The sequence below is a fragment of the Spermophilus citellus genome (genome assembly GCF_964194105.1).
Source record: "Spermophilus citellus genome assembly, chromosome: X".
Classification (NCBI taxonomy): Eukaryota; Metazoa; Chordata; class Mammalia; order Rodentia; family Sciuridae; genus Spermophilus; species Spermophilus citellus.
Genome location: NC_138190.1, coordinates 11576676 through 11589574, shown reverse-complemented (window position 1 = coordinate 11589574; position 12899 = coordinate 11576676). Strand labels below are relative to the sequence as shown.

At 41.2% G+C, this 12899-nt stretch overlaps 1 protein-coding gene across 6 annotated transcripts in view; it reads left to right on the top strand.

Moving 5' to 3' along the window:
- The window catches only part of CTPS2 (CTP synthase 2), a 104093-nt gene that overhangs the window by 68126 nt on the left and 23068 nt on the right, over positions 1 to 12899 (top strand). For all 6 annotated transcript variants that reach the window (XM_081277062.1, XM_081277061.1, XM_081277060.1 and 3 more), the window contains one exon: positions 2636 to 2732. In XM_081277062.1, the coding sequence (XP_081133188.1) occupies positions 2636 to 2732 (97 nt within the window). The remainder of the gene's footprint in view (positions 1 to 2635; positions 2733 to 12899) is intronic.

Below are 12899 nucleotides of genomic sequence, written 5' to 3'. Positions count from 1 at the left end.
AAAATAATATTATGGGCAAAGCCAACAGTTCCAAAGAACTGTTTCTTCTATAATGAAAGAATCAGTACTCTTTCCTCACCCTCTCAACCCTTCTAGATGTTTCTCCTGGTATTTGCCTCCAGGTTTCTTTCTTTTTTTTTTTTTCAATACCCATCTGGGTGTTTTTTTTTTTTAGTTGTTGATGGATCTTTATTTTATTTTATTTATTTTTATGTGGTGCCGAGGATTGAACCCAGTGCCTCACACATGCTAGGCAAGTGCTCTACCACTGAGCTACAACCCCAGCCCTTACCTCCTCCAGGTTTCTAAATAACATCCTCACATTTTTCTTTTAGGAATTTAAACATTTTCCCATGTTGGGTGAGTATTTAATGGCCTTAGTATTTAACAGCCTCCGTGTCTACTACATTTTCCTTCTTTCCCTCACCACCTCCATACTTTAGTTTTGAAAATGTTTGCTTGTCTGGAGATATCTGTTAACTTCATCCTAAGTAAGCACAGACAGGTTTCCTGATCTTAGTTGGGTAATTTTATCTATTCTCAGTGGTTCAGATCAGAGCATTCTTGAATATCAAAGTCACCAATAACCGAACATACTACATTGTAAGAATGTGTGTTCCTGGACTCAGCTAAGTCAGTAAGGTGGGTGAATTGAATGGAGAATTACAGTATCTTTTTTTTTTTTTTTTTTTGGTAGTACAGGGGATTGAACCTAGGAGTACTTTACCAGTGAGTCACATCCCAAGCCCTTTTTAAATTCTTTTCTTTTTTTAATACTTATTTTTTAGTTTTAGGTGGACACAATATCTTTATTTTACATTTATGTGGTGCTGAGGATTGAACCCAGTGCCTCGTGCATGCTAGGCGAGCATTCTACCACTGAGCCACAATCCCAGCAATTTTTTTTTTTCTTTTTGAGACAGCATTTCACCAAGTGGCTTAGGGCCTTGCTAAATTGCTGAGTCTGGACTCAAACTTGCGATCCTCCTGCTTCAGCCTCCCGAGCTGCTGGGATTACAGGCATGTGCCATACATGTTTAACAGGATGTTAGTAGAGTTTATTGTTGTGGTCTGCCAAGATGGTTTAGATTGTCTGAACTTAAATGGAAGTTAAATGAGATTGAGGCTCTGAATACACTCAGGACTTCCTGTGAGTCCATGGCAGGTGGTGTGGTCTTATCTGCCCTTTCCTAGAAAATACTTAGAAAGGCCAGGTGTTCATAAGCAGCTCAGCTTCATAAACTGGAAGCCAATGTCCTCTCTCACCTCACTCCAGTAATACTTAATCTAGCCATAATTAGCCAAGGAAAGAAGATAGGGAAGAGATGCCAAGGCCAAGAGCAGTTCCGAATGGAGCACTGCATCCAATGAGGGATGTAATCCACATTTTTCTCCACCCCTTCCCCTCAGTGACTCTTGGAGCTTGCTTGGGACACAGAGTTCAAATGGTTCTAAAAGTTCTGGGGCACTGATAAGATCAGTTGTTTTCTTAGAAAATTCTTACCTCAGGAAATTCTGGCTGTCAGGGATGCCAGTGGAGCAATCAATATGTGACAGTTAGGGTGTGGGGGGAAAAAAGGAAAGGAAGTTTCAATGAGGGAAGCCCAAGCAATTCCATCAGCACAGGTCAATTTACCCAACTGTAATCTGCTATAACAACTTAAAAAAAAGAGATGAACCAAAACCATGAGATCATATTGAACCCGGAAAACACCTGAATTACCAGATTAACAAGAAGAGGTGAAAAACTTAAAAGTCACTTGTTTCTGAATTTCTGTGGTATAACTATAAAGATGAATTTGAAATTGTTTCTTTTGAGTTCATTCATTCATTCAGCATATACCATGTGCTAGATCCCACACATGCCAGGGACTAGGAATGCAATGGTGAGAAAAAACAAAGCCACCCCAGTCTCACACTCAAAACACCCACCAGACAGACTGAGAAGGGCAGGGACAGGGGAAGAACTTGGTTCTGTGAGGCCACAGAGAGAGGGCCCTCATTAGGCTACTGCTCCTTAATTGGACAAGAGGGTCTGCAGGTGGTAAATCATCAGGACTTGACAGATTGGATAGGAGGAAGAGGGAGAGATCAAGGGTGCTACTTAGGTTCCTGATCCACAGAATGTTCTAGAATGGATATTACTTTTTGATTTTTAAGGAATTCTTCTAATGGTTTTCTATAGATAAGATACTTCTGATTTACCTTTCTACAAGGACTGACAGATTTACTTATGGAAAATCTTTAGAGAATGTCTTGCAATGGGTGGCAAGAAGTTTATCCTGGGAGAGACATGAATACCAAAATAGAAGGCCTCAGAAGCCCAGAACTTGAAAAGTGAACATTGCTTGGAACTGACAGATTGAGAAATGATAGGAAAAGGGTCATAAGGATGCTCCTGATAATTTTTTAACAAGTGATTTGAATGAAAGATGAGAAGTAGAGATGAAATGGAAGCGCAGTGTGAGGTGGGTATGAAGGATGGCTGCTTTTGGACAGGCATCAAGGAACTGATCAGATATTATACGTTGGGGAACATGCTGACCCAATGACCATTTCTCTAAAAGTACATTTTGAAATTTGGGAAATGATAACTTTACAAAATAGTAAAACTGAATCTGTTTTATTTCCTAAGGTGATTGACATGCCTGAACACAACCCTGGCAATTTGGGAGGAACGATGAGACTGGGACTAAGAAGAACTGTTTTTAAAACGGAAAATTCAATATTGAGTAAGTTTCCCAGATGGTTTATTTTACAAGACTTCTGGCTGTTCACGTGGCCATGACAGGAACCCAGCCCATATTGGAGGCTCAGCCCCATCCCTTCTAGCAGCTTCAGGACTTTCGACTCTATCTCTTGCTTGTCCCTTTTCTCTCTTTTTTTTTTTTTTTTGAGAGAGAGAGAATATCTTTTCTTTTTTTGTAGATGGACACAACACAATGCCCTTATTCTCACGTGGTGCTGAGAATCAAACCCAGGTCCCGCCCGTGCTAGGCGAGCACTCTACCCCTGAGCCACAATCCCAGCCCTGTCCCTTTTCTCTTGCTGGCCCCTCTACTTTGGGCATTCTTCTCCCTGGAAAGGTTCGCTTGGGGCCAGGCAGGACTTGGTAGAACACAGCATAAATGCTCCTTCTCATTTGAACTGCAAGACACTTTGTTCAGCAAGCTGTTTTGTGAGTTTACCAGTGTGCTTGGAGATGAACTTGGACTGGGGGAGAGCACTCTGATTCAAACTCAATTCTTTTGAATCCACAGTTCTCTCTACATTGAAACTGGCTCTTTGTTGCAGTCTGACTGGCCTTGGGTGCCTCATTAATGAACTTCCTAAGGAGGAAGGCTCAGAAGTATGTCTCAGTATTTTTCTTCTGGGCTGAGGGTATGGCTCAGTGGTACAGAGAGTGCTTGCCTATTATGCCCAAGGCCTTGGGTTCCATTCCCTCACACCATACAAAATAAGGAAGTGATGGCTGTAGAGGGCCCTTTTGTGGGGCAGGCAGTGGGGGAGGAAACATTGATTAGGACAGCCACACAGGGGATTCTGGGATGATTGGCAAAAAGTTCTGTTTATTTGTTTTGTAGCACTGGGATTTGAAATCAGGAGGAGCTCTACCACTGAGCCACATCCCCAGCCCCTTTTTAAAAATTTTAAATATATGTTCCACTGTTCTCTCAGTATCCCAGAGGAGAAAGTTTGCTATTTCTTTGTTCCCTCACTGTCCCCAGCAATGGGGGAGGAGAGTTTGCCCAAGCATCTCGGACATCTAGAGTCATTCCTGTGAAGTTATAAGAATACCTTAGGGGCCTGGTGCTCCGTGGTAGAGTGCTTGCCTAGCATGTAAAAGGCCCTGCTTTGGATCCCCAGCCCCACAAAACCAACCAAACAAAAAGAAAATACCTTAGACAAATGCCTTCTTAGCTAATAGGATGAGTAAGACCAGAAATATGAGCTTCTGCTTTAAAAATGAATATAATAGTTCTAAGGAATATAGTTCTTTCTAGCAAGAATGAAATTGAAAAAGTTTTGAAATGAATACATTTCTTTCTTTGGCTAAGAAGCATTGTTCTTTAAGTGACTACCATTTTTCTTTATAAACATAAGATGCTTCCTCTTTGTGGGTATTAGTGATGCTTTGGCTTTCAGATAAGGCTGATTTGTTTTTCTTACAGTAGACATGAAAATAATGTTGACAATTTTTGTGAATCTTAAATACAGCACCAAAGCTTGTTTAAAACATTTTTAAAAAACAGCTTTATTGAGATATAATTCACATCCCATCAATTCATCTGTTAGTAGTGTACAATTCACTGGATTTTATTGTATTCTTATTTTATTGCAGCCATTACCACTGTCAATTTTAGAATAGTTTCATCACCTCCACTAGACAACCTGAACTCCCTCGTCATCACCACCCCTACTCTATCAGCCTCTGGAAGCCATTGATCCACTTTCTGTCTATAGATTTGCCCATTCTGGATATTTCATATAAATGGAACCATATGCTAGATCTTCTTTTGTGTCTGCCTCTTTCAATTACAATGTATTCATGATACATCCACAGTATAGCATGCATCATTCCTTTTAATGGCTGAATAATATTCCATTCTATGGATACATAACATTTTGTTTATTCATTCATCAGCTTATAGACATTTGGGTTGTTTTCAGGCAATAATTTGTTGAATTTTGTTGCCTTAAATTTAGATTGTGCTTCTTAGTTTGCAAAAGGCAAGTGATATGTGAACCTATGGTCCTCAAAAAGCATAAAAATTTGCCTTCCCACCTGTGTGAGACTGGCTTGCATGGGTCTCCAGAAAAGATTATGTTGGGGATAAGAATATGAACACTGTGCATAGCTCTATTAAGTATCATAGACATATTAAAAACAAATAGCACCATGGTGTTTTATGGGCTTCCCCTGCCTCCAGTTGCCATATTTCGTTTGTGGCATCTTATTATTTTTTTTATAAGCTGACACATTTCTCTTGTAGGACCTCCCCTACTCCCAATTTGGCACATTTCCTTGGGTAGGCATTTTTTCCAGTAAGCACATTTTTACAAGGATGGTATGAGCAAAATACATTTGCCTACATTGCTTGTAGAAATGTAGAACAGTTTTGATAGAAAGCATTTTGAGGCTTTTTTTAAATTTAAATTTGATTTATGGAGGGCTGGGGTTGTGGTTCAGTGATAGAGCACTTGCCTAGCATGTCTGAGGCACTGGGTTTGATCCTCAGCACCACATAAAAGTAAGTAAATAAGATAGATATTAAAATTTTTTATTTATAGGCCAGTACTTACAATGTTGTGGATTAAGTGAAAAAAAAAAAACAGGAAAGAAAAGAGTTGTTTAGTAGAAGAGACTGTCTTAAGGTAGAACCAGAGCCTGAAGAGGTTACTGGACATAAAGGGTGGATTACCAGAGTGATTCTATTTTTATGTTCAGGAGTAATTCCTACTTTGTTCAGTCATCGGTTAGTCCCTTAAGGGTTATGAAAACATGAAGTCACTTTTTCTGAGGTGGAGATGATAAGTATAAATTGATTTGAACAAAAGTACTGCTAGTTATCATTTGCTTTGTTTATAAGAAATGTGTTCCTGGAAGCTCACTCCTGTTCTGTGTTCCATTTGTGTGTTTTTGTCTTTGTTTACAAAGCCTTTTTCTTATAAAAAGATTAATGACAGTGTGTGTGGAATTTTCAAAGCTGGCTTAAGGGCCTTTAGAAATTAGGTATTTTAGCTGTGTATGGTGGTGAACATCTGTAATCCCAGGTACTCAGGAGGCTGAGGCAGGAGGGTTGCAAGTTCAAGACCAGTCTGGGCAACTTAGTGAGACCCTGTCTCAAAATGAAATTTAATAGAAGGGTTGGGGGTACTTGCTTAGCATGTGCTAGGTTCTGGGTTCAACCCCAGAAAACAAACAAACAAACAAAAAGGAATCAGGTAATTTTCTAAATTATATGTATGACCTTTTACCTAAGTTGGTATATCCATGATCTTTTCTAAACTTTATATTATGTTTAGTTTTTACATAGTCTTATTGTAGCATATCTTTTTCATATGATGGAGTTCATGTCTATTATTTGGGCATATACTATTTTCATGTATTGGGAATCAAATCAAGGGCCTTGCACATACTAGGCAAGTGCTGTACCACTGAGCCACATAGCAAGTCCTCTTTTTTTGTATGTGATGGAGGCTTGCTATGTTGCCCAGGCTGGCCTGCAATACATGGGGCCCAAGTGGTCCTCCTGCATAAGCCTCCTGAGTAGCTGGGATTTCAGATGTGTGCCTAGCTCTGGGCATATAGTATTTAATTGAGTTAAGGACTCCTAACTTGCTGATTCATTTCCTGTTGATAAACATTTCAGATTGGTTCTAGCATTTTATTAGAGAAACGCTGATGTAAACATCTCAACATGGTGTTTTTGTTCCTTTGAATGTTTCCTTAAGCTAGATTTCCAGGAGTTGGATTATTAGGTTGAAAGGTATGAACACTTTTATGACTGGTCATTCTGCCAGATTGTTTGAAAGAAGGGGCGAGTCAGTTCCTAATGACGTTAACTGTGCTAAGGTGCTTGCTTTCCCTAGTCTTTCTTGGGGCATTAATATTTTTCTTCCTGTTCTGTTAGCAAGAGCGAAAGGAGCCCTTTATGATTGTGCTTTATCTTGCTTTTCTTTTCATTGCCACAGAGTGAAACTTTATACCCTCAAATGTTGATTTACTCATGTGTAGACTGCCCAAGTCTAGGGTCTTCATCAGCACTTAAACATGGCAAGGGAGAGATCTACTTGCCCAAAGCCCATTATCTAAATCACCTAAACCTGGGATTTACTACCCAGGGTGGTAAACATTTTTGGCTCTGAGGCTATTGTGGTGTGAGAGCAACCATAGATGATTTGTAAATGAATGAGCATGGTTATGTGCCAATAAAACTTTATTTATGACCACTGACATTTAATATTGTTTAATTTTCTGGATTGTTTGATGTTTTCCAACTATTTGAAATGTGAAAACTATTCTTAGTTCAGGGGCCAAACAAAAACAAGGGAATTGTATTTGGTGGTGGGCTGGGCCATAGGTTGCTGAATCCTGGTCTAAACAAGAACCAGCACATGATGAAGGACAGCAAGGTTACTGCTTGTCTATTCACCAGCATAAATATTCCGTTTAGGGACAGAGAATAAGACAAGAGGGCTTCCAGAAACCATTTGATCCAACATCTTTATATTTTGGCTGAGCAAGTAGAAAGTTGAGAAGGGGCACCTGATGGTTGGAAGAGTCAAGAACAGGACTCAGGATACTGTGTCCCATTCGTTTCTAGCTTTCCACTGAGCCACGCCTCCTGACTCCACAGTCCCACCATTATAATCACTCTCCAAAATGTAACTCTTTTTTTTTAAAGAGAGAGTGAGAGAGAGAGAGAGAGAGAGAGAGAATTTTTTTTAATATTTATTTTTTAGTTTTCGGTCCAAAATGTAACTCTTAACATACATGTCTTACAATTGTTAGACTCGCTGAATGCCCTCCTCTTTATTGCATAGATATTATACCACAATTAAAACAACATTCTATCTGGGCCGGATGCAGTGGTGCATGCCTATAATCTCAAAGACTTGGGAGACTGAGGCAGGAGGATTATAAATTCAAAGCCAGCCTCAGCAATTTAGCGAGACCCTATCTGAAAATAAATAAATAAAAAGGGCTGGGGATGTAGCTTAGTGGTTAAGTGCCTCTGGGTTGAATCTCCAGTACCCCCCTCCAAAGAAAGAAAGAAAGAAAGAAAAAAGAAAAAGAAAGGCAAAACCCCCCCACATTTTATTAGGGAATTTAGGCACTAGAACCTGTCTTCTTATAGTGACACCAGTAGTCGATTGGTTCATTAGATAACTTTTGAAAAGCGGGGAGAATGGCACAGAGCAGTTCATTATGAACTGGGATACTTTGAAGAATAAGAAATCAAGATGGAGGGGCTTAGGCTCAGGTGAGAGTGGGGGAGGTGCACTGAGGAACTTGGTTTTTAAACTTCATCATTTTTGCTTGTGGCCCTCAACTGAGCACAAGAAATGGGAACATAGTAAAGCACAAAGAAATTTAGGCAAGGTTCAGAGTTCATTCAGGGCATGTTTGACAATATGTTTGATGGTGCCTCCGAAATGTTACAGACCTCAGTCTTCATTTGTTCTAAAAGAACATGGCTTCTGGACCATTCAGTTAAAAGGTTTGAATACTGCACAATCTGGTTTATGTGCATTAAGTATGGATGCTGGTTAACATTAACCTAACTTAAGTTCCCAAATACTTATGCCCTCCAAACTAACACCCAAATGCTAGGGTCTCTTTAACCTTTAGAAATAGGGGGCTGTCATGGGGTGGAAGGGTGCAGAGAGGTATAGAGAGGGCCTAAGGGCTCTGGGGGCCATAGGAGGGCCACTCCTTGAGTGCAGTGCTGGGTTATGGGGTCTTTAAAAGTGAGGTGGACGCCATTTCCCCCTCCATGGGTGTCCAGTGCAGTTTATTCAACTGGAGACTAAGACCTGTTGATTTCTTGTCAGAGTTCTGAGAAGGTGGTCCTCATCTTCAGGGCAGGCACCCAGGACCAGGCAGAAACTTGATGCAGGCAGGTGACAGCTAGCAAAAGAGGATAAGGAGAGTTCTTCAGGGTATGGAGTATGACACCAGCAAAGCCATCTGGACAAGGCATGTGTCAATCAAATGCCTTAAGAAAAGACTTCATTCGTTTCAGGAACCTCCTCTGCATTTCCTCATTTTAAGGAGAAGAACTTGACTAAAATGGTTGATTCTGCTTTACTATAAGAAAAAAAAGGTTTTCTTTCTTAAAGAACAGAGCAAGAGCCAATTAGGAAGGTATTGCATGAATCCCAGTGTTAAGGGTCTGGGGAACATTCATGGCACTGGAAAGGCAAAGTGGTCAAATCTAACATTTGAAAGAGCTGAAAGAAATGTGGTTAGGTAGAACATATTTTCAGGGGCTAGAAAAGTTACTTTTGCTTTCTTTCCTCTTATCAAAGCACTGCTACAGATAAACTGCTTTGAATTTCTAGTGTGATTAGAAAGTTAAAACACACACACACACACACACACACACACACACACACACACACACACACACACACACATAACCTTTGCCTGGTTATTGAGGTGGTTTACAAAATGGTTTAGAAGCCCATGCTATGGTAATTTGTCACCGTGCTGACACATGAATTAGGAACGAGTGTGGTGGGACCTGTGAGAGACTATGCACAGACCCCAGGCTCACCCCACAGAGTGGCTCTCTTCCTTGCTTCTTGCCTTTTCCTGGGGAAACCATTTGCTAAAGTGTATTTGTTAATATGGAGGCTCAGAGGTCTGGGACAGAACTCCTTTGAGCCTACTGGTAGGTGATATTTATGTCCACCTGACCAGATTGGCACTTCCTAATCACTTCACCAATGGCAACTAGTGCAGTGGTTCTGAGTTCAGCCCCTGAGGCGACATTGCTTACCAGAGGTCTCTTGGCCCAGTTCTCGGTCACTGGCTGTGCATGGCTACTTACTCTTACTGCACCTCAGTTTCTGCATCTGAAAAATGGGATAACAAGAGTGCCTGCCTCACTGAGGTTTTTGTGAGTGTTAACGTGTGAATCCTTATAATGTTGTCTGGCACAGAGAAGGCACAACTCTTATGTGGCCGATGGGATGGTAAATGTGAAGGACTTATATTGACCTGTGATCCTCTCAAAGCTCAGGGCGAACTTGCTTATAATCTGGCACTAAGGGGATCAGTCAGGTTGGGGGTGTAGCTCAGTGATAAGTGCTTGCCTAGCATGTGTGAGGCCCTGGGTTTGGTACCCAGGACCACAAAAAAGAGGGGAGGTTATCCTAAGGTCGTGGGAGGGGAGAAGTGAGTGCTGTGAGGAGGGGCACAGGGATCCCCTGAGTTTTCCAGGTTCTCTCTCTTCCCTCTATTCCTATCTCTTGGCTCTCCTTCTTGCCAATATACCCTATCAGAAGAATTAATAAAAGCTAAGAAAAGAGATGCTAAATATGAGTTAAGAATACTAAGCCAGGTGTGGTGGTGCATGCCTGTAATCCCAGCGACTTGGGAGGCTGAGGCAGGAGGATCTTCAGTTCAAAGCCAGCCTCAAAAATTTAGCAAGGCGCTAACCAACTCAGTGAGACCCTGTCTCTAAATAAAGTACAAAAAAGGGCTGGGGTTGTGACTTGGTGGTTAAGCACCCCTGGATTCAATTCCCGGTACCAAAAGAAAAAAAAAATTATCCATCTGCCAACACTTTGCAAATCAAATACACCAAATACCTGCACCCAAGGCAGCCTCTTAGGATCTCTGAATTAGACACACAGCAGCAAATTCGTGCAGGTGAATAGAAGGTTCCTAAAATGCCTAATTGCATAGGGCATTATTTTGGGCAGTCCTGAAAGAGAATTGAATTAAGACACTGGATGAAGCAGTCCCAAGATGTTTGTGCAACTTGGTAATGAAGCCCATTAGGTAGTGATTTTGTCTTTTGTAGAGGATATGGGTTATTTCCTGCAGCCCCCCTGGAAACAGGAAATGTGGAACTAGGTGACAGATGGCTCAGAAGGTGTAGATGGGAATTGACAACATGTGGGTGACAGCTCCAAGGGCGTGAATGTGGGAGAGGAAGTGGGGGATTCTGTTTTGCGCAGGGGGCCTCTGTTAAAGATGAAGAGCAAGTAAATGGGCAAGGGATCCCAGAGTGGGTGGGGATGTCACTCAGATTGCACCTGCAGAGAGCAGTACTGGAACAGGGAAAAAAGCCAGGGGTAAGAGAGAAGCTATGTAACTTGCATTTTAAAAAATTTTAATTGTAGTAAAATTTATTGTATTAACTTTTTTTTTTTTGTACTGGGGATTGAACCTAGGGGTGCTTTACACTGAGCCATATCCCCAGTCTATTTTATTTATTTTTATTTTTTTAGAGAGAGAGGGAGAGAGGGAGGGAGGGGGAGAGGGAGGGAGGGGGAGAGAGAGAGAGAGAGAATTTTAATATTTATTTTTTAGTTCTCGGCGGACACAACATCTTTGTTGGTATGTGGTGCTGAGGATCGAACCCGGGCCGCACGCATGCCAGGCGAGCGCGCTACCGCTTGAGCCACATCCCCAGCCCCCCTAGTCCATTTTAAATTATTTTTTTTTATTTTTGAGACGGGGCCTCTTCACTAAGTTGCTAAGGCTGGCTTTGAACTTGTGATCCTCGTGCCTCAGCTTCCCAAGCTGCTGGGATTACCGGCGTGTGCCATCATTCCTGGTGCTATACCACATTTGTTTATCCATTCATCCATGATGGACATTTGGATTGTTTCCACTTCTAAATTTGCATAACTTTTTCCTGGGAAAAATTTTAGTTCTTAAAAGGAGATAGCATCAGGTGTGGTGGTGCACACCTGTCTTCCAGGTAACTCCGGAGGCTGAAGTAGGAGGATCACAAGTTCAAAGCCAGCCTCAGCAATTTAGTGAAGCTCTAAGCAACTTAGTGAGATTCTGTCTTAAAATAAAATATAAAGGGGCTGGGGATGTGGCTCAGTGGTTAAATGCCTCTGGGTTCAATCCCTGGTACCAAAAAAAAAAAAAAATTAAAAAGGGCTGGGGATGTGGCTCAGTGGTAAGTCCCTTTGGAGTTAATCCCTGGCACCCCCACCTCCAAATAAAAATAAAAAAATAGAAAGGAGAGCAATAAATTAGGTTGAATTGCTTAGGATTACTAACATGAGGGTGGGGATAGGCAGGGCCATTAATGTGTTAAAAATATATTAAGTGTGAGACAGATGCTAGCCAGTAGCAAATTACAGAAAAAGATGGTATAGTTTGGCAAAGTGCTTTTGTTTCTGATAACCCTCTTATGCACATCATTGGTGTCTTGCTGCCTGCGTTGGGAGCATTTTAGAGGTCCTAAGGCTTCTATCAATTGTCTTTCTCTAAAGCCTTGCTGACACTTCTTAAGTGAACCTTAAGCTTATGTGCAGTTAATCTCTGCTGTACTTTATTTTGTCTCCAAAAAGACTGGGAGAGAAGACTATGTCATTTTGTTGAGATATCCCCCCCATGCCTAGGGACATTGTATGGCACTTGATCTCAACAAATCTGTCTGTAGGACCACTCATAACAACATGGTGTATTGTTAATCTACTTCTGCTAGATGCTTTTGAGTGTGTGTGGTGCTAGGGATCAAACCCAGGCCTTGCAAGTGCTCTACCATTGAGCAGCACCCCAGCCCAGAAGCCAAATTTTAGGGTCAAAGGTAACTATATATTTTTTAAAATAAGATCTCTTTCTTTTTTAAAAATATTTTTTTAGTATTCAATGGACCTTTATTTTATTTTATTTATGTGTGGTGCTGAGACTCGAACCAAGTGCCTCACACATGCTAGGCAAGCCATGCTACCACTAAGCCACAGGATAAGTATGTTTTTTTTTTTAAATTTTAATATTTATTTTTTAGTTGTAGTTGGACACAATACCTTTGTTTTATTTATTTATTTTTATGTGGTACTGAGGATCGAACCCAGGGCCTCACACATGCAAGGCAAGTGCTTTACCACTGAGCCACAACCCCAGCCCCGGATAAGTATGTTTTTAATGTGGGGTATAGACTAATGTGGCCAGTACTGTGTGAAAACACAGAAGTGAAATGTTGGAGAGAAAGCATTGGGCCAGATGTGCCGAGGCCTCTGCTCCAGAATCGACTGTGCTATCCAGAAGGGCAGGATTGGGTAGGGGGAGGTTTGGGCAGGTCCTTTGCTTTCATTTTGTTCTTTTAAAGATGAGCCTTGTGGTGAGTGCACACAGAAGCAATGGTACGGAGGTTACTCGATTTTTCAGTCCTTCAGGCAGGTGTATTAAAGGAGGATCC